General features: G+C 44.8%; 1 protein-coding gene across 1 annotated transcript; it reads right to left on the bottom strand.

Annotated features, from left to right (window-relative positions):
- Positions 1–409: 409 nt before the first annotated feature.
- CCDC42 (coiled-coil domain containing 42) lies at positions 410–19,105 on the bottom strand. The gene is made up of 7 exons (XM_046677861.1): positions 18,976–19,105; positions 18,581–18,686; positions 18,177–18,281; positions 16,388–16,585; positions 11,914–12,135; positions 11,598–11,756; positions 410–619 (listed from the first exon to the last, which is right to left on the bottom strand). The coding sequence occupies exons 1-7, from the start codon at positions 19,056–19,058 to the stop codon at positions 542–544; spliced, it is 951 nt and encodes a 316-aa protein (XP_046533817.1). The 5' UTR covers positions 19,059–19,105; the 3' UTR covers positions 410–541.
- Positions 19,106–25,826: the final 6,721 nt, after the last annotated feature.

Below are 25,826 nucleotides of genomic sequence, written 5' to 3'. Positions count from 1 at the left end.
GCCATGTCCGCGCCCAGGATTCGAACCAACGGAACACTGGGCCGCCTGCAGCGGGGCGCACGAACTTAACCACTCGGCCACGGTGGTTAAGAGACACTAACTTTTAAAAAACTTTGTGAAGTGGTACAGGAAAGAAGCATCCTGTGTACTCACCCTGCTGGTCTGTTACCCATGTGAACACTTACTGTATGCAAGTCCAGAGCCTCTGAGACGCCAGACCTGAGATCTGGTTTCCAGTCCCCAGGTACCTAAGTGAGCGGCTTTGAGAAGAGGTGCTTTTAGGAGTTCTCCCCTCAGTGGACCCTCTTCCCCGTGAATAAACCACCAAAAAGAGAGCAAACTTAGGAACAAACTTCTTATAGAATTTAATGTTTTCAGGGACGGGATGGACTGAAGCCCAAGGGGAAAAATGGCAGGGTGTTCACCAGCAGAAAGGCACAGGGGTCCCAGAGGGCCGGGCTGGGCTGACTGGACTGCAAGCTCACCAGGAACTTATTCTCTCTCAGTTTCTCTCAGAACATTCTGGAACCATGACTGCTCCTTAAACCCGAATTTGCTGTTGCTCCTTCTTCTTCACCTCTGCCCAGATGTCTGACAGGTCCTGGATAAACTGCTGGATCTAACAAGGCAAAGGGACTGGAGTTAACCCCACCCAGCAACAGGCTACCCCATCCAAAAATGGAGCATATCTGGGCGTAACCTGTAAGGAGTCACTGTTTTCCTGTGACCGACCTCTTGAGGCCACTTTCCCTCATTTGGCAATGATTCTAGTTGAAATGGAATATCAGGCTTAGCAGACTAGAAGCAATAAGTAGGAATGGAGTTGGGAATTCCTAGAGGCCGACACAGTGATAGTGTGACAAAGTAAGGCTGACAGTCTAACAGAGGTTGAAGAAAGAGAGAGGATCATGAGGACTAGAAGCATTTAGCAGACAGGGGCCATACTGCATCAGGGAAAAGAGCTCTCCACAATTTACTAGCCTTCGATGTGGTCATTTACTTGAAACCCAGAACTGATGCTCATTATGATAATCTTGAGTCATCAAGAGACGTTCAAATTGTATTCACTAGCTTCTGTTTTAAAGAACAGGCAATCAGTGTGACACAGCAGAAAGATTGCTGCCTCTGAACTCAGGAGACCTGGGCTCCTGACACAACTCTGGGGAAATCACTTCATCTTTCTAGGACACAGTTTCTTCTTCTTTAAAAAGGGGACGGCAGAGCAGGAAGATCCTGAGCTCACCTCCTCCCACAGACACACCAAAACTACAACTACATTATCTCTGGGAATGACCTGAAGACTGGCAAAACAGATTTTCCACAATTAAGAATATAAAGAAAAAGCCACATCGAGATGGGTATGAGGCATGGAGATGTGATCTAGTCAGAACCCACACCCCCAGCACTGCAACCCGCAAGTGGGAGGGATGTCACAATTGTGGAAGTCTTCCCAAACAAGCATGGGCCTGAGCCCAAAATCAGGCTCCCCAGCCTGGGGGACCTGCAATGGGAATATGAGCCACCATAACATCTGGCTTTGACAACCAGTGGGGCTTACTTCCGAGAGTGCCAGAGGGCTATAGGAAAATGAGACTCTGCTCTTAAAGGGCATGTGTACAAACTCACTCCAAAATCCCAGCACAGAAGCAGCAGTTTGAAAAGTGCCTGGGTTATAAGTGAAGGAGATTCACTGATTAATTTTAGGGCGTGTGCAAGAGCGGCAGGGATCTGTTGGGACTTTCTCCAGGGATGGAAGCACTGGTGGGTGCCAGTTTTTTTACTCCCCTTCTACCTAGCTGGCCGAGCCCTGGCAGGTGCCATTACTGACACTCTCTAACTTACTGGCACCATTCACCCTGCTCTGGCATTCCCCTGCAGACTCACCCCACACAACCTGCCTGCCTCAGCTGATGTCCCTCCAAAGTGGCTGCCGCCTTGGGGGGCCAGCCCCATTCACCAGCAGGCCTGCAGCAATCATGGCACAAGCACAAGGGGAGGATGCATGCAGCCTACACAGGACACACATCTGGAGCACCTCTGGTGACCAGGGCGAATTGTGCTCTGGGACTTACAGGACACCTTCTACATAAGGCCACCCCTTCAGGACCAGGAGATATAGCTTATCTACCTAATACATAGAAACAAACACAGAGATTTAGGCAAAATGAGGAGATAGAAGAATATGTTCTAAAAGAAGGAAGAAGACGAAAAAAAAAAAACCCTCAGAAAAAGAACTAAACAAAATGGAGATAAGCAAGCTACAGATCTCTACCAAACTCAGGAGAAGAATGGATGAACAAAGTGAAAACTTCAACAAAGAGATAGAAAATATGAAAAGGAACCAATCACAGCTGAAGAATACAATAACTGAAATGAAAAAGTATATTAGAGGGAATCAAAAGCAAATTAGATGATGCAGAAAAACAGATCAGCTATCTGGAAGGGTAGTGGAAATCACTCAATCAGAACAGCAAAAAGAAAAAGGAATAATAATAATAATAATAATAATAATAATAAAGGATAGCTTAAAGGACCTCTGGGACATCAGGTGCACTAACATTCACATTATAGGGATATTCACATGGCATTCACATCACAGAAGCAGAAGAGAGAGAGAAAGGGACAGAAGACCTATTTGAAGGAATAATGGCTGAAAACTTCCCCAAAATTGCAAAGGGAACAGATATACAAGTCTAGGAAGCACAAAGTCCCAAATAAGATGAATCCAAAGAGACCCACACCAAGATACATTATAATTAAAATGTCAAAAGTTAAAGATAAAGAAAGAATCTTAAAAGCAGCAAGAGAAAAACAACCAGTTATGTACAAGAGAACTCCCATAAAACTACCAGCTGATCTTTCAGCAGAAACTTTACAGGCCAGAGGGAGTGGCACAATATATTCAAAGTGCTGAAAGGAAAAAAACTTACAACCAAGAATAGTCTACCTGGCAAAGTTATCATTCAGAATTGAAGGAGAGATCAAGAGTTTCCCAGACAGGCAAAAGCTAAAGGAATTCATCACCACTAAACTGGCCCTACAAGAAATATTAAAGGGACTTCTTTAAATGGAAAAGAAAAGGCCATAACTAGAAATAGGAAAATTATGAAAGAAAAAATCTCACTGGTAATGGCAAACGTACAGTAAAAGAAATGAATTAACCATCTATATAGCTAGTATTAAGGTTAAAAGACAAATGTAGTAAAATCATCTATATCTCAATAATTAGTTAAGGAATACACAAAATAAAAAAATGTAAAACATGTCGAAAACGTAAAACATGGAGGGAGGTAAAAATGTAGTGCTTTTAGAACACTCTCAAACTTAAGCAACCATCAACTTAAAATAGACTGCTATATACATAGGTTGTTATATGCAAACCTCATGGTAATCACAAACCAGAAACCTGTAATAGAGGCACAAAAAATAAAGAGAAAGGAATACAAACATAACACTAAAGAAAGTAATCAAATCACTTTGAGGGAAGAGAGCAAGAGAAGAAGAAAGGAACAGAGAAGAACTGCAAAAGCAACGAGAAAACAATGAACAAAATGACAATAAGTATGTACCTATCAATCATTCTAAATGTAAATGGTCCAATCAAAAGACATAGAGCGACTGAATGGATTAAAGAACAAGACCCATATATATGCTGCCTACAAGAGACTCACTTCAGATCTAAACACACACACAGACTGAAGTGAAGGGATGGAAAAAAATATTCCCTGCAAATAGAAATGAAAAGAATACTGGGGTAGCAATACTTAGACTAAAAAAAAAGGGCTTTAAAACAAAGACTGTAACAAGAGACAAAGAAGGGCACTACATAATGATAAATAGGTCAATCCAACAAGAGGATATAATGCTTGTAAATATCTATGCATCCAACATAGGAGCACTTAAATACATAAAGCAAATATTAACAGACATAAAAGGAGAAATTGACAGTAATACAATAATAGTAGGGGACTTTAACACCCCACTTACATCAATGGATAGATCATCCAGACAGAAAATAAACAAGGAAAGATTCGTCTTAAATGACACATTAGATCAGACAGACTTCAAAGATATATAAAGAACATTCCATCCAAAAACAGCAGACTATACATTCTTTTCATGTGCACATGGAACATTCTCCAGGATAGATCACATGTTAGGCCACAAAACAAGTCTCAATAAATTAAAGAAGACTGAAATCATATCAAGCATCTTTTCTGACCACAATGGTACCAAACTGGAAATTAATTATAAGAAGAAAACTGGAAAACACACAAACATGTGTGGGGCTAAACACCATGCTACTAAACAACCAATGAGTCAATGAAGAAATCAAGAGAAAATAAAAAAAAAAAATACCTTGAGACAAATGAAAATGGAAATACAATGTTCCAAAATCTATGGAACATAGCAAAAGCATTTCTAAGATGGAAGTTCATATTGATACAGGCCTACCTCAAGAAACAACAACAAAAAATCACAGCTAAACAATCTAACCTTACACCTAAAGGAACTAGAAAAAGAACAAAGTCTAAAGTTAGTAGAAGGAAGAAAATAATAAAAATCAGAGCAGAAATGGGGCTGGCCCCGTGGCCGAGCGGTTAAGTTCGCGCGCTCCGCTGCAGGCGGCCCAGTGTTTCGTTGGTTCGAATCCTGGGCGCGGACATGACACTGCTCATCAAACCACGCTGAGGCAGCGTCCCACATGCCACAACTAGAAGGACCCACATCGAAGAATATACAACTATGTACCGGGGGGCTTTGAGGAGAAAAAGGAAAAAATAAAATCTTAAAAAAAAAAAAATCAGAGCAGAAATAAATAAAATGGAGACTAAAAAAACACTAAAAGATCAAGGAAACTAAGAGCTGATTCTTTGAAAAGATAAACAAAATTGATAAACCTTTAGTCAGATTCATCAAGAACAGGGAGCCAGCCCCGTGGCCGAGTGGTTGCTCCACTTCGGCAGCCCAGGGTTTCGCTGGTTCGGATCCTGGGCGTGGACATGGCACTGCTCATCAAGCCACGCTGAGGCAGCGTCCCACATGCCACAACTAGAAGGACTCACAACTAAAAAAATACACAACTATGTACCAGGGGGCTTTGGGGAGAGAAAGGAAAAATAAAATCTTTAAAAAAAAAAAAGAGAGAGAGGGCTCAAACAAATAAAATAAAAAATGAAGAGGAGAAATTACAACTGACACCACAAAAATTTAAAAGATCATAAGAGATTACTATGAAGAATTATACGTCTACAAACTGGACAATCTAGAAGAAACAGACAAATTCCTAGAACATAAAAATCTTCCAAGCCTGAATCAAGAAGAAATAGAAAATCTGAACAGTCCAATTACTAGTAATGAAATTGAATTAGTAATCAAAAAACACCCAACAAACAAAAGTCCAAGATTAGATGGCTTCACAGGTGAATTCTACCAAACATATAAAGAGTAGTTAATATCTATCCTTCTCAAACTATTTGCCAAAAATTCAATACAAAGGAGTGCTTTCAAACTCATTCTATGAGACCAGCACTACCCTGATATCAAAAGCAGACAAAGACACTACAAAGAAAGAAAATTATAGGTCAATATCCCTGATGAACATAGATGCAAAAATCCTCAACAAAATATTAGCAAACTGAATTCAACAATACATTAAAAGGATCATACACCATGATCAAGTGGGGTTTATCCCAGGGATGCAAGGACGGTTCAATATCTGCAAATCAATCACTGTGATATACCACATTAACAAAACGAAGGATAAAAATCCTATGATCATCTCAATACATGCTAGAAAAAAGTATTTGACAAAATTCAACATCATTTATGATAAAAACTCTCAAAGAAGTGAGTACAGAGGGAACACATCTCAACATAAAAAAGGCCATATATGACAAACCCACAGCTGATATCATACTCAATGATGAAAAGCTGAAAGCACTTCCTCCAAGATCAGGAACAAGACAATGATGCCCACTCTCACCACTTTTATTCAACACAGTATTGGAAGTCGTAGCCACAGCAATCAGATAAGAAAAAGAAAGGAAAGTCATCCAAATTGGAAAGGAAGAAGTAAAACTGTCACTATTTGCAGATGATGTGATATTATATATAGAAAACCCTAAAGACTCCACCCAAAAAATATCAGAATAGATGAATTCAGTAAAGTTGTAGGATACCAAATCAATATATAGAAATCTGTTGCATTTCTATACACTAATAATGACCAATCAGAAAGAGAAATTAAGAAAACAATCCTATTTACAACCGCATCAAAAAGAATAAAATACCTAGGAATAAATTTAACCAAAGAGGTGAAAGACGTACTCTGAAAACTATAAGACACTGATGAAAAAAACTGAAGACAACACAAATAAATGGAAAGATATAACGTGTTCATGGATTGGAAGAACTAATATCGTCAAAATGTCCATACTACCCAGGGCCATCTACAGAGTTAATGTAATCTCTATCAAGATACCAATGGCATTTTTAATAGTACTAGAACAAAGAATCCTAACATTTGTGTGGAACCACAAAAAAAACCCTGAATAGCGAAAGCAATCTTGAGAAAGAAGAGCAAAGCTGGAGATATTACAGTCCCTGATTTCAAACTACACTACAAAGTGATAGTAATCAAAACTATATGGTACTGGTGCAAAAACAGATACATAGATCAATGGAACAGAATAGAGAGCCCAGAAAAAAAGCTATGTTTATATGGTCAATTAAACCACAACAAAGGAGGCAAGAATACACAATGAGGAAAAGACAGTCTCTTTAATAAATGATGTTGGGAAACAAGACAGCTACATGCAAAAGAATGAAACTGGTCCACTGTCTTACACCATATACAAACACAAACTCTAATGGATTAAAGACTTAAATGTAAGACCTGAAACCCTAAAACTCCTAGAAGAAAGCATAGCCAGTAAGCTCTTTGACGTGGGTCTTAGCAATATTTTTTTGGATCTGTCCCCTTAAGGCAAGGGCAACAAAAGTGAAAATAAGCAAATGGGACTACATCAAACTAAAAAGCTTTCGCATAGCTAAGGAAACCATCAACAAAATTAAAAGGCAACCTACTGAACTGGGAGAGGATATTTGCAAACAATATATCTGATAAGGGGTTAATATCCAAAATAAATAAAGAACTTATACAACTCAAGATCAAAAAAATCCCAAACAATCTGATTAAAAAATGGGCAGAGGACCTGAATAGACATTTTTCCAAAGAAGACATACAGATGGCCAACAGACACACGAAAAGATGCTCAACATCACTAATCATCAGGGAAATGCAAATCAAAACTACAATGAGATATCACCTCACACACATTAGTCAGAATGGCTAACATCAAAAAGACAACAAATAACAAGTGTTGGCGAGGATGTGGAGAAAAGGGAACCCTTACGCATTGTTGGTGGAAATGTAAATCGGTGCAGCCAATATGGAAAACAGCATAGAAGTTCCTCAAAAAATTAAAGATAGAACTACCATATGATCCAGCAATTCCATTCTGGGTATTTATCTGAAGAAAACAAAAACACTTAATTCGAAAATATATATGCACCCCTATGTTCACTGCAGCGTTATTCAAGATAGCCAAGATATGGAAGCAACCTAAGTGCCCATGAATAGATAAATGGATAAAGAAGATGTGGTATATGTATACAATGGAGTACTACTCAACCATAAAAAAGAATGAAATCTTGCCATTTGCGACAACATGGATTGACCTAGAGGGTATTATGCTAAGTGAAATAAGTCAGAGAGAGAAAGACAAATAACATATTACCTCCCTCTTAGTGGAATCTAAAAAAACCCACGAACAAACAAAACAAAACAGAAACAAACTCATAGATACGAAGAACAAATTGTTGGTCACCAGAGGAGAGGGAAGTAGGAGGATGGGCAAAACAGGTGAAGGATATTAAGAGGTACAAACTTCCAGTTATGAAATAAATAAGCCATGGGGATAGCAATGTACAGCATAGGGAATATAGTCAATAATACTGCAATAACTTTGTATGGTAACAGATGGTTTCTAGAGTTATTGTGGTAATAATTTCATAATGTATATGGATGTTGAATAACTTGGTTGTACCCTGAAACTAATATAATATTGTATGTCTACAACACTTCAATTTAAAAAAAAAGAAAGGATGGAAAGGTTTAATTAAACAAGGAGATCATTAGACTGATGTGGCTCTAATGTCACAGAGGCCTGTGTACACAAACCGAAACCTAAGCCTGTAAATGCCTCAAGGTTACGAAACCAAAAGGCTAAGGACAACCAATCACAGCCAGCTAGGCTCCAGGCTCCAGCCAATCAGATCATCTCCTTTCTTTGCTTCGTGCTTTCTCTGCGCAAGTCCACGCGGACTCCTGGCCGGGAGCACCCCTAATCGCTTCTGGTTTGGCGCTGTCCAATTCCAATCGATTTGTGCTCAAATAAACTCTTAAAATTAAAAAAAATTAAAAATAAAAAAATAAAAAGAGGAGAGGGAGAAAAGGCTGACCTAGATGGCTTCTAAGATCTCAGTTCTAAAATTTCTCCTTTTCAAGAATATTCCTAGAAATAGGACTACATAGACTCTCCCAAACTGTCAACAACCCTCCCACTTGCTAATATTGTTACTATTACTGATATGATCCCCATTTTTCAAAAGAGGAAACAAAGAATCAATGAATTAAAGCAACTTTCCCAAGGTTACGGAGAAGACAAGCTTCACATTTCCCAAACTATGTTCTTAGGATAAGCGATCACATACCCCTAAACAGGATTTTTGGTCAAGCTAAGTTTTAGAAACGCTATGTGCTTAGAGAGTCTCAGGGCAGGACCACAGCAAAGACTCTGCAAAGTGCTGTATTTTAAAACAATCTAACTTTGTTTAACTTGGCGTTTTCTAAATTTATTAGTCCATGGAGTCCTCTTATTCCCCCACAGGAAACTTACTGACATCTTGGGATTCTAGGATTTGCCAAGCACAGTTTGGAAAATGCTGCTCCAGGCGGTGTGGGCTTTACTCAGGGATCAGGCTGGACCTTTCATGACACAGTATGTTGAATTCAAAGTGTCTCGGCCTTTTGCAGAATCATCTTTCCTAAGCCGTACAATAGCACCAGGCTCCTAGCTCTAGATGAGCGGCTGCCTTACGAAGGCTATGCTTGGACCTGTTGTAGGGACGCTGTTGAGAACACTACTCACTGGGTGTCTCCGGAGCCTCCTTGAGCAATTTCTGTTAGAGCTAAGTGCTTGGAAAAGGTTCTCTCTCTCTCTGAGGAAACCTTATGTTTTCTGATTTTGGTACAAGAACCATGTGTTGTTGCTTTCCATCCGGTTACCAGGAAGTTCGGAGCCAACTACGGTCCCTGTTGGAGGCCCTTATAATCCAAGAATCCACAGTCTGTATTTCTCTCTCTTGCCTTGACCTCGGATTTTAACTCATATTTTCCCAGGTCCTTATTTTTAATTTTTCAGGCTACCTGATCATGTGTGTTTCTGTCAGTAGGCTCACATCCTATGGGAATGAAGTGGGATATTTAAAAATAACATTTGGGCAATATGCTGTATTCCTGTAGAGGCAAATCAAGTTGAGAGGGAGTCAGAAAGCTCAAAATTTGGAGTGGATGGACTGGAAGCTACTGTCTGAGCAGGGAATGCTCAGGCAGGGGCAAGGAGCCAGAGCTCACCACCTCCTGCCGCACCTTTCTTTATAACAGCTGAAGGAAAGGGGCCTGAGGACCTCCGGGAGTCCCTGAGACCCTACTGCTGGGGAGAGGGGTCTGCAAGGCCAAAACTCATTTTACAATAATACTAAGAGGTTCTTCGTCTTTTTTGTTCTTATTCTCTCATGAGTGTACAGTGGCTATTACAAGAGTGGGACGTTTCCACGACATAGGCTGACAACAGAATGAGTGCAGAAGCAGATATGAGAATCCACCTGTCCTCTCTGAAGCCAGACTTTAAAGGGATTTGCAGGGCTGGCCCTGTGGCTGAGTGGTTAAGTTTGTGCGCTCTGCTTCAGCAGTCCGGGGTTTCGCTGGTTCGGATCCTGGGCACAGACCCAGCACCGCTCATCAAGCCGTGCTGAGGTGGCGTCCCACACAGCACAGCCAGAAAGACCGGCAGCTGGAATTTACAACTATGTACTGGGGGGCTTTGGGGAAAAGGAGAAAAAAAAAAAAAAGATTGGCAACAGATGTTGGCTCAGGGCCAATCTTTAAGAAAAAAAAGTCCACAAGTAACTGTAAAAAAAAAAGGTTTGCAAAAGTGTCAAATAATGCCACTTGTCCCACAAACACTTTTTGAAAATGTTTTCTCATTAAAAATGCCATTTATGTTGACATACTTCTTATTGTCATTTTAAAATGAATGAAGTCTTTTTAATTTTCCTGTTTGAGTTTCTAATATGGTAAATATCAGTGGATATAACCCATATAAATGAAAGCTCTTTGTGGGGGGTCTTCAATAAATTTTAAGAGTCTAAAGCTTTCCCAACACCCACAAGTTTGAGAATTGCTGCTTCAGAACAAACTTTCTTACAAATTCCCTTATGGTTTTTGGACTGTCAATAATTCTGCTCTAACCGGCTTTAACACACAGGCTGACTCTCTGCGTTGGGGAAATCCTTCTTGCTGCCTTGTCAGTGGGGGAAATCCTTTACATTTCATGAGTTTCACTTTTTTTTGTTCAATAGGGGAAGCGCCTCTCAGGCAGTTGCTTTTTTTGGCTTGTGTTTTATATTAATTCACCAAACACTTATTGAGGGCCTACTATGTGCCGGGCATTGTTCTATTCGCTGCGGGTACAGCAGGGAACAGAACTAACAAAACTCCCAGCCTTCAGAGGCGGACTTCCTCCCATTTCACAGCAGAACTAAAGGCTTTTGCCAAAGGAATCAATAATGAGCCGAGGTCCTCTGCACGTCACCAGAAGCAGGGCTAAGGCACCTGCTGGTGCCAAGTTTCCCAAATTGCGGGATGTGTGTGCCTTTGGTCAGAAGTGAGGTGATTTTAGACGGCACATGGACATGGCATCGGATAGCTTTGAATCATACAGAGAAAAAAGTTATTTCCTTTTCAGTTACCTTTCAATTACTTTGGAGAAAAAATACTAAGACGACTCTAACACTTCCCTAACCTTGCTGACCCCCTGTCCCCAACCCCCGGCCCCAAATTTTCTCTTTTCCCAAACAGTGGGCCTTGGGCACAAGCGTTTAGGATCTCACTAGAATTTAACGACTGTTTTGCACAACTAATGAATTCAGTAGTGGGTTGCTGCTACTGCCCATGATCACTGGGGGCCAATCAGGTGGTAGCTGTAAGGCAGTGGTTCTCAAAGTGTGGAACCCAGACCAGCACCACCACCTGGGAGTTTGTTGAAAATGGAAATCCATGGGTTCTCATCTCAGACCTACTGAGTCAGACTCTGGGGGTGAGGTCCAGCAATATTCCCCTGCCCCCAGGTGATTCTGATCCTGTTAATATTCGAGAACCACTGCTCCGTCGGGGTTATTCCTCCACGCAACCAATCAGAGCCATCTTGACTCTGCAGACCCAGCCAGCCGGCCCTGGCGCCTCATCTCACCATGTCCAGCTGTTTATGAGTGTCCTCCAGGGACACGTAGGTCGACTCCTTCAGCTGCTTGCTCACGATCTGGAAGAGGTTCAGCGTTGCCATCTTAATGGTGCCTAGCAAGAGGGTCTTCTTGGCTGCAGTGTTCTGGATGTGCGCCCAGCGAGATTCCTGGGAGAGGATGAAGGCGGGGCGTGAGCATAGAGGGAGAGTGTGTGTGTGTGTGTGTGTGTGTGTGCGTGTGTGTGTGTGTGTGCGCGCGCGCGCGCGCGCGCGTCCCTCTCTCATCCAGTGCCCAGAAGCCCCTGCGCCGCCCTGGGCCGCTCACCCAGACGATGACATCGCTGCGGGCGCGGTCGAAGCGCATCTGCAGGCGCGCCAACTCATTGTTGTGCTGCAGGATCTCGTCGTCCTTCTCCTCCATGTAGCGTGCCAGCCGTGCCTTGGCGCGCTCGATCTTCTCCTGGCCCTCCTGCGCCGACTGCATGAGGTCGTGGTGCATGCTTACCAGCGTCTTGTAGCGTGCGATCACCTCGTGGATCTCTTCGAACTGCAGCGGGGGGCTCAGGTCACTGCACCGCGGCCCCCGGGGGCCTGACGCAGCCACCCTGCTAACCAGCCAACTCCCGACCTTGACGCCTTGGCCTAGCATGGAGGCCCTGGGCCAAGGTCAAGACGCAGAGGATGTGAGGACATTGGAGTCCCGCTGCTCGCTCCTCCTGGATTGGTATGAGCCATGGGCCATGTGTTGGGGGCATGTGCAACTGGACCTGGGCTTCTCAATCTTGACTGCCTGTTAGAATTACCCTGGGATCTTTAAAAAGGACACCTGCCAGGCTCCACCCCCAGGTATTCACATTAATAAACAGGACTGAGGGGTCCCTGACATCTGATCTTTGCAAAAGGTCCCCCAGCTGATTCTGAGGTTGAGAAATGCTGGCGTGGGTGGGGTGGGGGGGATGAGGGGGTGCATTTTGCAATGTCTCCCAAGGCAGTAATTATCCTATTCAACAAGAATGTACCAAGAACTGCTTATGAGCCAGGAACTGTGCTAAATACTTGAGACAGAGCAGGAGATAAGAAAGCCAGACCCTGCTCTCATGAAGCCTACAACTTGGGATGGTGTGGAGGGAGGACAGACAGAGGAGTAAATAGTCAGTTACAACACAGAGTGATAATCCCTATCTCTGACTGGGGGCTGGGGCTGGGCGGAGCCTGGGGGTAAGATATTCAACACCAGTGCTCTCTGGTGTTTGTCCACCATTTGCTGAGTTCTCCCTCCAGCAGGGACTGGAGAGGGCCCTGTGGGGCAGGTGGCCTGCCAGGCTCAGCCGCCTCCTCCAGCATGGTGCGGAGCCATGCCACTGGCCCTCATTCGCAGGCCCCACTCAGCAGAACAGAAGCCCTGCAACCCTCCCTCTTTAGAAGGCAGTGTGGGCTCCAGTTCCAGGATGTCAACTCACTTCTCCAGGGGTTTATCAAAGTGTGCCTGCCAGCCACCCAGGGGACACTCCCTGAGCACTTTCTCCATCTCATGACATTTCCAGTGATAGACTGGTGTTCTGGGAACTGCCCTGCTGTCTTTTCCCCAAATATTCCTCTGTGGGGAAGGGCCACCCAACCCAGCATTAGGGGAGGTGGGAACAGCCAGAAAAGGTTTCCTGGAGGAAAGGATGGATGAAATGAGGCCAGCGGTATGAGTAGAAGACAGCCAGGCTAAGGCAGGTCGGGGAAGGTGAGGAAATATTACAGGTAGAGGGAGCAGCCTGGGTAAAGATGATGGGTGTGTGGCATGTTCAGGATGCTCAAGAGAGTTCAGCATGAATGGCCTGAGTTCAGTGTGGAGGCAGAGATCAACCTGGAGAAGTAAAAAAAAGTGCCCAGTAAACCCTGAGAAGGAGTGTGGACTCCATCCACTTGAAGGATTTTAAGAAGCAGAGAGAGAACTCCATAAGAAGTGTTTCTGAAAGTTCACTTGGCACGTGATGCAATGACATACAACAGTTAAAATGAATGGACTACATCAGAGCTACCAGGAGCACCTCCCCAAAACTTAATGCTGATGTCAAAAGGACTCAGGTGACAATTTGAAGAGAGTCTCACTGTCCAAAGATGGGACACGTTGCACATTAGTAAGAATAAGTGCAAAGAATTGAAACATATCAACTATGTTAAAACCCATGAGTTCGTAATGATACAACATTACAGGCCACTTTTGGAGGATGCTGGAGAACCAACTCGTTATTCTGAAAACTGTAATAAGGAATCAAGCATTTAACAAGCTTTTTCTTTAAGATCCACATAGTAATCAAACAGTTGAGGAAGGGAAGATTCTCTTTTCTTTATGGTAGTATTCTAGCCAACATGTGAGAAGGGAGGACTGAACATTCCCAGCACCCCAGAAAGGCCTTGGACCCCAGTGCAGTCCATGTCTGCCCCCCACTACCAAGGAAACCAGAATCGTGACTTCTGCCACCAAAGATTCATTTTGTCTGTTTTAAAACACATCAATAGAATCGTACAGTATGCCCTCTTCTATGTCTGGCTCCTTTTGTTCAGCATAACAATGTCTATGACACTCGAGAAACATATCAACCAAATGCAGTGTGGAGCCCTTGTTCGGATCCTGCTTAGAAGGAACCAACTGTACAAACAGCATTCGTGCAATAATTGGGGAAATTTTAATATTGACTGGACATTTGATATGAAGGAATTACTGTCAAATTTTTACTAGGTGTGACAATGGTATTTTGGCTAAGATAAGAGCTCTTATCTTTTAGAGTTATATACTGAAATACTTATGGACAAAAAAATGTCATTTGCTTCAAAATGGCAGAGGTGGGGAAGTATAGAGAATATGACCATGAGTTGATAATTGTTGGAATTAGGTGATGAGTAATGGCCACTCAATAGACTATTCTCTCTACTTTTGTATATGTTGGAAATTTTCCATGGTAAGTTTTTTTTTCTTTAAAGTCACTGATTGGGAAAAGCAAGTCACAAAAGGACATGTGCGATACTATCCATAGTTTGTGGATATGTAATATGTTGCCAAAATAATAAAAACAAGCATGAGAATGAAAACTTAAAAATCAGGATGCTGGTTACCTCTGAGAAGAGAGGAAGAAGAACGAGGTTTCGAAGGGGACACACAAGGGGTGTCAGTTACCAGCAGTGTTTTATTTAAGAAAAAAGAATCGGGGCCAAATAGGGAGAAATATTAAGATTTCACAAAGCTGTGATGAGTATTTGGGTGCTAATATATATTTCTCTATACTTTTCAGTATGCTTAAAATATTTTGAAAGAAATAAAAGAAGGAGGAAAGAGAGAGAAAGAAAGAGAGAGAGGGTGGGATCACACTGGCTGTAGAATGGCAGACAGGCTGGTGGCCAGGAATAACGCAAAGTTGAACTCCAGAAGAGGTACACTGGTGGTCTGGATGAGGAAGGGGCAGCAGCTGGATTCCAGAAATACTTAGGAGGCAGAATAGACCAGATCTGCTGATTGATGGCTGTGGGAGGTGAGGGAGGAGGAGGAGTCAAAGATGAGGCCCAAGTTCTGGAGAGCTGTGGGTGGGTGGCCATGCCATTTACCAGCACCAGACACAGCAGCAGCAGGGCTGGCCTAGGGATGGCAGAGGCAGATGAGATACAATTCGGTGAGATACAATCTCTTCAGTTCGAAGACACAGTTCTATATGGAAATTGCCAGCACTTTAAAAAACTGTGCATCCTTTGTCTCCTTGGGGCACCCCACAGGACATTGATCCACAGGCTGAGAGGGCATACCTCATACCTTACTCCACCCTGGGGAGGGGCTGTACCTGCTGCTGTCACATGGGGTGTGGGGGAAACAGGGTAGATAGCCACTGACATTGGCGGCATCCGTGAGAGGTCCAGGGAATTGCTCAGGGAGAGAAGTGGAGGGTCTGCGACAAAGACCCGAGGAACACTTAAGGAGATAGGAAGAGGAGGCCCCAGAGGAGCCTGAGGAGGAAGGACCAGAGGTAGGAAGAAAGCAGCTGAGAGAGGGAGGAGTCCCAGAGGAAAGGGCAAGGGTGTGTTTCAAGGAGGAGCATCAACCGTGTCCAATCCTGCAGGAGGCGTGCCTGGGAAGAGGGCCGAGAAGTTCCCTTAGCTCCGTCATCAAGGTGACTTTAGGAAGAGCAGCTGTCCATGGCACTGTGGGGCCCACAGAGGAGTGATCAGAAGCAAGAGCAGTGCCACTTACAAGCTGTGAGACCCTGAGCAGACTACCTAACCTCTCTGAGCCTCCATTTCCTCCTCTGTCCAGGGTGATGTGATGGCTTTCCTCCGGGCGCTAGTGAGAGGACTGCTCACTCCCCGTGCGCCGCACCTAGCCCAGTGCCTAGCGCAGACGAAGCTCGCCAGCTCTGGGATGGGTGGGGTGTTCTTCCACTTCCTCTCCCTTCCTCTCTCCACTTACTCTCAAGTAAACAAGAGACATCAGGGAGGTGGGGAAACAGGGATCCATGTGGGCCACGTCCGGATGCGGGCAGCACTTACCGTGGTGCTCCCAAACCAAACCTTGCCCCCCCCCCAAACACACACACGTGGACATAAACACACCACCCATACCGAGACATTTTCACAGGTGTCACTCACACACACACAAAGATCACCAGCAGGCCCCCGACCCTTGAGTCCAGCCTCAAAGGAGCCTTTTCCAGCTGCTCTCAGAGCAGGTGACCATCCTTGCAGATGGTCCCCAATCCTCCCATAGCCCCAGGCCCTGGGGAAGAGGAGGTGGGGCTGAGGAAGGCACGCCCCCCTCCACTCACCTCCGAGTTCTCCACCACCTTCTCCAGGAACTTGTTGAAGATGGAGTAGTTCTGTAGCTTGGCGCTCAGCCGCTGGTGCTCCAGCCGCAGGGCTGCCATCTCCTGCTTGGCCTTGGTCAGCTCGCGCAGGCGCTGCCTCTTGAGTTCTCGCTCCTTGTTGGCTTTCTTCAGGGCGCGGATCCGTTTCTGGTCGTTCTCCTGGGCCGGGGAGGTGGCGCCCGTCAGGCACTCACCCTGCCCTCCCTGGAGCCCAGGCTGGTGGTGCCCCCACAAGGACTCTGTCTGCTGAGCTTGGGCCATCCTGAGGATGGGATCCCTGGGCCACCCATCTGGGCCAGCAGGCCCGGATTTTCTCAACTTGGTACTTGGTGCCTCAGTTTCTCCTCTCTTCCTTCCCAAACCTGGGGCAACAGTGCTCGAGCTACAGGGAGATGAGATAGGAGATGGACCTGGTCCAGAAGGCCAAGCGGGGCAAGGCCATTCTCGAGAGCATGTTCCTAGTAGCTCAGGCTGGAGCAGGAGGAGATGGTGCAGGCAATCAGATGTCCAGAGAGAAAGACACGAGGCTCAGCTGCTGCGATCTGCCTGACCCTTCTTCTCCTTCCTTCTGCAAAGCCCTCCTCCAAGATTAGGGGGCAAACCCACCCCTCGCAATGCACGTGTGTGGCTCCTTTTCCTCTTCAGGGTGCCTGTGATTCTCCATGGACAGGTGTGTGTGGTGGTGGCATTTGGAGGAGATTTTGAGGCCCCTGGGGAGGGCACACGGAAGCTTCGCACAGTGCCCCAGCCCAGGAGAGGAATGAGGGGCCCTAAACCAGTGGTTTTCAAGTCCAACTGTGCATCACAATCCCCTGGGAAGCTTTTTAAAAATACAGTTGCCTGGGCCTGACCTCAGGCCTGCTGAAAGCAAGCAGAGAGGAGAGAGCCCGGGGGTCTGTATCTGTAACCAGCGCTCCAGGATTTTGATGCTGCTCCTCCTTTAGGAGCCATTTGCAGAACCCCTCACCCCCAAATCTCCTGCCACCCCAACCACTCCACAAGCTTTTCTCTGGCCAGGAAGGACTGGACCTCTGGAGAATATGCCCGATCCCTCAGCTTCCTTTCCCACCTGGCTTAGGCCCAGAGAGAGAGAGAAGAGACTTGAGAGCGGGACGCCCCTGTGGCAGAGGCCAGCAATTACCGCTGGAGCTGGGCCAGGCCCTCAGGGCTCCATCAGTGCTGTCCGGAGTGGGTCTGAGACGTCTGGATTTTAAAATGGTTAAATCACTCCCCTTAGGACCAATTGAGAGGAGTCGTCTCAGAATGGACTCTGGTGCCTCGTCCTTCAACCACTCGCTACCTGGACCCTCAGCATGAGGATGGAAGAGTGGTGAGAGTTGGGGGGGACTTAAACCCTATTTAATTCGTCTCTGTATGCCCAAGTGCCTAGCCCTGAGTGTGGCAATTCATTCATTCATCATCATCATCCATCCATTCATTCATTCACTGGATAAACTGTATGTACCAGGTGTGGGCAAGGAAATGGTAAACAGCAGTGGAGAAGGGGCAGAGACTGACAGGTAAACAGGAAATTCAAACAGCAGTAAGTGGGGCATAAAGGGAGAAGCTCCAGGCATTGTTGAGCACTGAAGAGACTTCTAACCCAGGGGGAAGAGTCAGCCAAAGCAAGGAGGAGGAAGAGGAGGGGGAGGAACAAGAGGGAGAGGAGAAGGAGGAGGGGCAATTTGCCCAACCAAAGAGTGTGGGTGCTCCTGGCCTGCTCACATACCTGGATGTGACCCCCTCATACCTGGATGAATTGCTCAAACTTCTGGATGTGGGCCTTCAGCTGGGCCTCCTTGACGCCCAGTTCCTCCCAGCGCAGGTTCAAGGTTTCCATTCTGCGCTGAAATGTCTTGAGGTGGGGGGAGCAGAGAGGTCAGAAGAGCCCCTGACATGGGTATGGAGGGAGGCCCCGGTATCTCCCGCCCCAGTGCTTCTAGCCCCAGGCCTCCCACTCTCCACCCCATGCCTAGTTCCGAGCAGAGCATCCCAGGACACGGGTACCCCCATGACTCATCTCCGCAGAGGGAACACAAAATCACCACCCAGGACTCCTGGCCCTAGCCACTGCCACCGAGAAAATGGAAGGCTGCCTTCAGGCTCTCCCTGAGCCCTGTGGCCCTTCCTGAACCAACGCCCCGAGTCCCCCACCTTCTTCTTCTGCTCCATAGCCTGGTGCATGATCTTGGCCTCCTTCTTCTTCTCCAGTAGCTGGATGGATGGAGACTCCAACTGCTCCTCGATGTTGGGGAACTTCCTGCCCAAGACATGGGCAAGAGAGGCCTGTGGGTTCTGAGCACCCGGGGCAGGCTGAGACTAGGAGCCACCCACGGAGACAGATACCCATGGTGGGGAGGGGGGCTTATCCCCCGCCAGAGTGAAAGGACTGGTGTGGGGAGAGGGAAAGAGGGCAGTGCTGGTATCCGAGGAGCAAGCCAGGGTGATGGGACAGGGTGTTGGGGTGCTGGGTTATAGGAGTAGGAGGGGACAGGTTGAAAGGTGGGGCGTGGGTGGGTGTGGGAGGCCCCAGACCCTCAGACACTCACTGCAGCAGTTGCAGCAGCCGCTCCCCATACTGCAGCCGGAAGTACTCGGCCAGGTCTTCCTCCTCCATGATGCCCAGACTCATGGTGGTGGCGACCTGACGGCTGAGGCAGCCAAATCTTCACAGTGAAACCAGTGGGTGGTGGAGCCACAGGGGGTTCAGGGGTGGTGGCTGAGCTCTTGCTTCTCCCTTCCTCCTGCTCTTCAAAGTCCCACAGAGGGTGGGTGTCTGAGAGACTCAGGGGAAGATGGCTGCAGGCTGACGATCAGCAGCTCAGGATGAGGTGTTCAGGAGGTGACGGGAGATCTAGTTACCTAGCAACAGGTCGCCTGGTTCTGTGGACCACACATAGAACCCTGGCTTTGTCCGCTGACCTCTGTCCTCACTGATCCCATTTTCACTGGGGTTCCACTCTCTGCTCCTGCATTTACCCCCCAGGAACTCTGGGAAGAGGTTGAGCCTAATGAGATGTTGGGGTTCAGGGCTGGAAGGCAGGGGCTGGGTGTCCGCGGCTGAGAAGCAGGTTTTGGTAGAGGAGTGTCCTTGCGAGGGAGCCCCGCCCAGGAGGCCTCCCTCCTGGGTTCAGGTGTGTGTGTCAGGGTGAGGGACAAGGCTGGGGCTGGGACAGATGGCCCAGAAGAAAAGGAGCCAAGGAAGGGGGGGTGCCAAGCTGAGGAGGGGTGAGGGCGGGCAGGGAAATGGAGCCTGAGGGAGGATGGGAAGAGGCCTGGAGTTGAGAACCGAGTGGTGGGTGAGGGATGTGCAGGGGTATGTGTGTGTGAAGACAGACAGGCCTGGGGACTCAGGAGGGTGCCCCCTGGGATATGGAGGAGGGCCCAGGGCAAGGCCCCGCAGAGGGTAACAGACTGAGGGCCAGTGCCATCTTTTGAGGTTTTCAGAACATTAAAATATGGAGAAAAGCCAAAACCTGATACCATAAATGTCACCTATTTTACACGATCACTTTATGATGCTGCCTCCTTTGATCCGTCAGAGCACTGGGCATAAGCTCACGTGGCCCGAGGTCCAGCGTCTAAACTCGAGACCGTGTGTGAGGCGGGCTCCCTGGTCCTGGCGGGAGGTAACGGCCGTGACGTCGAGCGCGCGGCTGCCGGGCACAGTCCCGGGCTCCCTCCGTCCTCCCTGTCCCGGCCCACCGGCCCACGGCGCGCGCGGCCCCTCTCGCGGGGGAGGGCGGCCGGCGGGGGCTCTCGCCGGGGCGGTGTCCCGAGCCCGCACCCCGCTCCCGCGACACTGCCGGTCCTCTGGCGCCCCCTGCTGGCCGCCCGCCCTCGCCCCCGGAGGAGGAGGAAGGGGGGATGGCTCTGCCGTTCTCACCCCGCTGCCTCCCCTCGGCGCCCGCCGTTTCCAGCCAGCCCAGTGGGCTCCGCACAGGCAGGATAGCCCCCACCCCACCCAGGACACAGCCACTCACCTACCCTCTCACCGTCCCCTCCCCACCCTGAGCCCCTCAACCAAAGATGGTTCTCCCCTGGGAGCGCCCCAAAGAAGCAGACCCAGCAGAGTGTCAACAAGAACACCAATAATGATTGCAAGCTCCTCAAAGGAGTGTGTTTCTCTCCTTGTTTATCCCTAGAATGTCGTGCAGTCCCTTTGGGGTTTCCCTCCTTTTCCCCTGAGGGGGCTGTGTAATGCCAGCCCTCAGGGAAGAGGCTCTCTGTTTCTGGAATCACCTGTTTGCCCTGGTATACGGACATGTCCTCGGTTGTATCTATGGAATCAAGTGGTCCAGGGTGCACGTGGTAGCTGCTAAGACATCCTCTTCTCCTGCCCATGTACCCCTCCCGTCTAGGAGCTCTTTCGGCTGCTTCCTTTGCGCCTTGCATGAGAGTCGTGAGAATCTTTATCCCCATCACTCACCACCATCCCTCTCTCGGTCTCACTGCCTTCCCAGAGGCTCTGAGGTGAGATGCAGGGCTGTCTGGGATTCACAGAAGTCTGTGCTCTCCCCAACTCCCCTCCTCTTCCCTCCTTGGGTGAGCCCAGCTTTCTCCCCCCACACCACTTTCCCGTCTTAATATTTGCCTCTGAGCCATGTAGTAAAAGCTCCCGATGGGTTTAGGTTGTTAGAAACCAATAGACATAATATTTTCTGTTTTCTGTCCTGTCCCATCCTCCCTCTGAGACAATTATTTGCTTAAAAAGGGGGAGGGGGTAAATATTAGCAGAAAAAAAGATGTAGGTTAATATCTCAAAAGTATTATCCTGCCATACATACACAGTAGAGACCAGTTTGCTGAATATTGCATGAGTATTGGGTGTGAGGACACCACTTTTTGTCTATGTTGTATTCCATTCCATATATGTCTTATATTCCACTTCGATGGAATCAGGTAGATAAATTATATTAAGTATGTTTCAAAATGGATGCTATGGAAAACTCTTTGTACTGGTCAAGTATATTGATGTTAGTTGGTGTAACAAACAACCTCAAGTCCCAAGGGCTTCACAAGGTCCCATGTGGATTTTTGTAGCAGGGTGGCTCTCCTGGGAGATTCTCTTCCAAGCAGGGAGCAATGGTCTCAGCCCCTTCCATCTTGCAGCTCCCTGACCTCCAAGGTCACTGTGGAAGGGGAATGAGAGGAAGCACAGAAAAGGCTCTTCTGCTCTTAAGTTCATCACCAGTTCCATTCACTGACCTTTGGTGGGTCACATGGCCAGTTAGATTGCAAGGGGCTAATGACGTAGTTTAGCTGTGTTCCCAGGAAGAGGAAACTAATTTGATGAACATCAAACCCGTTTGTGCCGCACTCCTTTTGAGAATTAAAAGGATGTTTGGAAGTGAGCTGAAGGCAGAGCTTTATAAAGAAATCAATTGCAGACAAAGAGAGGAAAAAAAAAAAAGAAAAAAAAAACCCCAGGCTGATCACAGTCTCGTGTATGAAAATCTTAACGGAAACATCAAATTTAATTTAGTGCAATGTTAAGAGACTAATTCACCAGGACCATGAATACAACAATGGTTTAATATTAGGAAATGTGTTAATAAAATTAGTTCTATCACTATGTCTCAAGAGAAAAGACTTAAGATCATTGTGATAGATGCCAACATAGCACTGAAAAATCCAGCATCATCCTGATTTTAAAAAAACTATTAGTATACAAAGGCACTTTACTAACATGATAAAAAATATCTGAACCCAACAGATAACATTAAAACTTACACTAGAGATGTTCTTGTTAAAGTTAGGGACATGAAGGACTTTCTTCTGTCACTACAATCATTTAACATTGTTTTGGATGTTCTAGCAATTGCAAAAAACCAACAAAATTTTTCTTTCTTTTTTTTTTTTAACATAACGGCAAATGCTGTGATCCTGTACTGTGAAAATCCAAGAGAATGGTTAATTAATGAAAAATGATTCGAATTTAATGTAACACAGTGCAATTTATGAGGAGAGTGAAGTTGATTTATAGGTGTGGACGTGGAGAGGTATCTATGATAAATTGCCATGTGACAAAAGCAAGATGCAGAACAGTGTGTATAGTGTGATCTAGTCAGTGTCTGTGCACACGTGTGTGTATTGTAAGTATAGAAAAAGCTCTAGAAGGATATTACCATATCTCTGGGGACAGAAATGGCATGGGGGAGTATTTTGAATGGTTCTTTCACTTTTTATTCTTTACATTCCTGTATCGTTTATTTATTTATTTTTGACAATGACTATATGTTACTTTTGTAATCTTGAAAAAATAATAGAAAAAGATATCCATTTGTATTGGCAGCATCAAAAGAAAATTCTTAGAAGTAAATTTAACAAGAAATATGTAGGACCTTTAAAAAGAAAACAAAATTTTTACTGAGGGATATAAGAGAAGAATAGAGACAAAATTTCTGAATGATGACCCAATGTTGTCAAGATGCAAATTCCATCCAAATGAATTTAGGAATTTGATGTGATTGTAGTCAAAATCCCAGAGAGGATTTTGTCTCCAGAAGCTGACAAAATAATGTAAAAGTTCATTTGGAGAATTAGAGTACTTAAGGAAATATTGAAAAGGAAGAATAATGAGAGAAAATGTCCACTGCCCCATACTAAAAGGTGTTACAAAGATACAAATATTAAAACAACATGTTGCTAGTTTCTCTCCAGGCAGAAAAACCTCAGATGCCCTCAGGGCTCTGGCTAGTAACTTGGCCTAAGACACGGTTGACTCTGTGAACTGCCTGAAGTCGTTAAAACTCACAGTTTAAAAATCACCTCTGGCCAAAAACAAAGCAAGTCAAAGCACACATCTGGAGTCTGATTGGGCTCACATGGCTCCAGTTTGTGATCCTTGATACAATGTAACAGAATAGAAAAGCCCAGAAATAGACACACGTTTATGTAAGTAATATGCATTATATTGGGGCATTCAACCAGTAGAGAAAGTGTAGATTATTCAACAAACGGTGCTAGGGTAACTAGCTAATTATTTGGAAAAAAGAAAAATATATACCAATTTATTCATTTTATTTTAAAAATAACTGTATATATTTAAGGAGTACAACATGATGATTTGGTATACATAGACATAGTGAAATGATCAAGCTAATCAACATATCATCTCCTCACACAGTTACTATTTTTGCGTGTGGCGAGAGCACCTGAAATCTACTAGCAGCAAATTTCCAGCATTCAATACAGTATTATTAGCTATAGTCACCATGCTATACATTACATCTCTAGACTTATTCGTCCTACATAATTGCAACTTTGTTTAGACCAATATTTCCCTATTTGCCCCACATCCGGCCTCTGGTACCACAGTTCTACTCTCTGCTTCTACATATTTGACTTTTTTAGGTTCCACATATCAGTGAGATTATGCAGTTTGTGTCTGTCTGTGTCTGGCTTATTTCACATGGTATAATGTCCTCCAGGTTCATCCATGTTGTTGCAAATGGTAAGATCTCCTTTTTTAAGGCTGAGTAATATTCCATTGTCCATATATATACCGCAATTTCTTTATCCATTCATCGGTTGATGGATACTTAGGTTGATTACATGTCTTGGCTACTGTGAATAATGCTGCAATGAGCATAGGAGAACAGGTATCTCTTTGAGGTACTAATTTCATTTCCTTTGGATTGATTTCCAAGAGAGGGATTGCTGGCTGATATGGTAGTTCTATCTTCAATTTTTTGAGGAACTTCCATACCGTTTTCCATAATGGCTGTACCAATTTACACTATCACCAACAGTGTGCTAGGATTCTCTTTTCTCCACATCCTTGCCAACACTTATTTTTTATTTTTTTGATAATAACCATCTTAGCAGGTGTGAGGTGTTAGCTCATGGTTTTGATTTGCATTTCCCTGATGATTAGAGATACTGAGCATCTTTTCATATACCTGTTGGCCATTTGTATGTCTTCTTTGGAAAAATGTTCAAGTCCTTTGCTCATTTTTTAATTGGGTTGTTTATGGTGTAAAGTAAGGATCCAATCTCATTCCTTTGTATGTGGATATCCAGTTTTCTTAGCACCTTCTATTGAAGAGACTATCCATTTCCCATTGTGTATCCTTGACACCCTTGCTGAAAATTAGTTGACCATATTATGCTTGGGTTTATGTCTGGACTTTCTATTCTGTTCCATTGGTGTATGTGTCTGCTTTTATGCTAGTATCATACTGTTTTGATGACTATAGTTTGTAATATAATTTGAAATCAGGAAGTGTAATACCTCCAACTCTGTTCTTCTTTCTCATGATTACTTTAGCTATTCAGGATCTTTTGTGGTTCCTCACGAATTTTAGAAATGTTTTTTCTATTTCTGTGAAAAATACCATTGGAATTTTGGTGAGGATTGTGTTGAATTTGTATATGGCTTTGGGTAGAATGGATATTTTACCAGTATTAATTCTTCCAATCCATGAACATGGAATTCCATTTATTTGTGTCTTCTACAATTTATTTCATTAACATTGTATAGTTTTCAGTGTATAGATCTTTCACCTTCTTGGTCAAATTTATTCTTAAGTATTTTATTCTTTTTGATGCTATTGTAAATAGGATTTTTTTTTTTGAATTTCCTTTTCGGAGAGATCATTGTTGGTGTAAAGAAAATAAACTGATTTTTATACCCTGCAACTGTACTGAATTCATCTATAAGTTCTAACATTTTTTTAATGGAGTCTTTAGGATTTTCTACATATAAGATCATGTCATCTGTAAACAGACAATTTTACTTCTTTTCTGATTTGGATGCCTTTTCTTTCTTTTTATTGTCTGATTGTTCTCTCTAGGACTTCCACTATGTCAAATAAAAGTGGTGAGAGTGGGCATCCTTACCTTGTAATGGATTTACAAGAAAAGCTTTCAGTTTTCACCTATTGATTATGACATTAACTGGGGGCTTTTCATGAATTGCCTTCATTGTGTTGAGGAAATTTCCTTTTATACCTATTTTTTTGAGGGTTTTTATCATGCATGCATGTTAAACTTTGTCAAATGCTTTTTCTGCATTTATTGAGATGATCATGTCTTTATCTTTCATTCTGCACATAAGGTGTGTCACATTGATTGACTTTTGTATGTTAAACCAGGCTTGCTTCCCAGGGATCAATCCCACTTGGTCATAGTGTATAATCTTTCTGATGAGTTGTTGAATTTGGTTTGCTAATGAGTTGTTGAATTTGGTTTGCTAGTGTTTTATTGAGGATTTTTGCGTCTATGTTCATCAGAGATGTTGGCCTGTAGTTTGCTTTTCTTGTGGTGTCTTTGTCTGACTTTGGTATCAGGGTGATGCTGGCCTCATGAAATGAGTTGAAAGCATTCCCTCTTTTATTTTTGGAAGAGTTTAAGAAGGATTGGTGTTAACTCTTTGAATGTTTGGTAGAATTCAGCC

The sequence above is a fragment of the Equus quagga genome, chromosome 11, assembly GCF_021613505.1.
Source record: "Equus quagga isolate Etosha38 chromosome 11, UCLA_HA_Equagga_1.0, whole genome shotgun sequence".
Taxonomy (NCBI): domain Eukaryota; kingdom Metazoa; phylum Chordata; class Mammalia; order Perissodactyla; family Equidae; genus Equus; species Equus quagga.
This window is presented reverse-complemented; position numbering and strand designations above follow the sequence as displayed.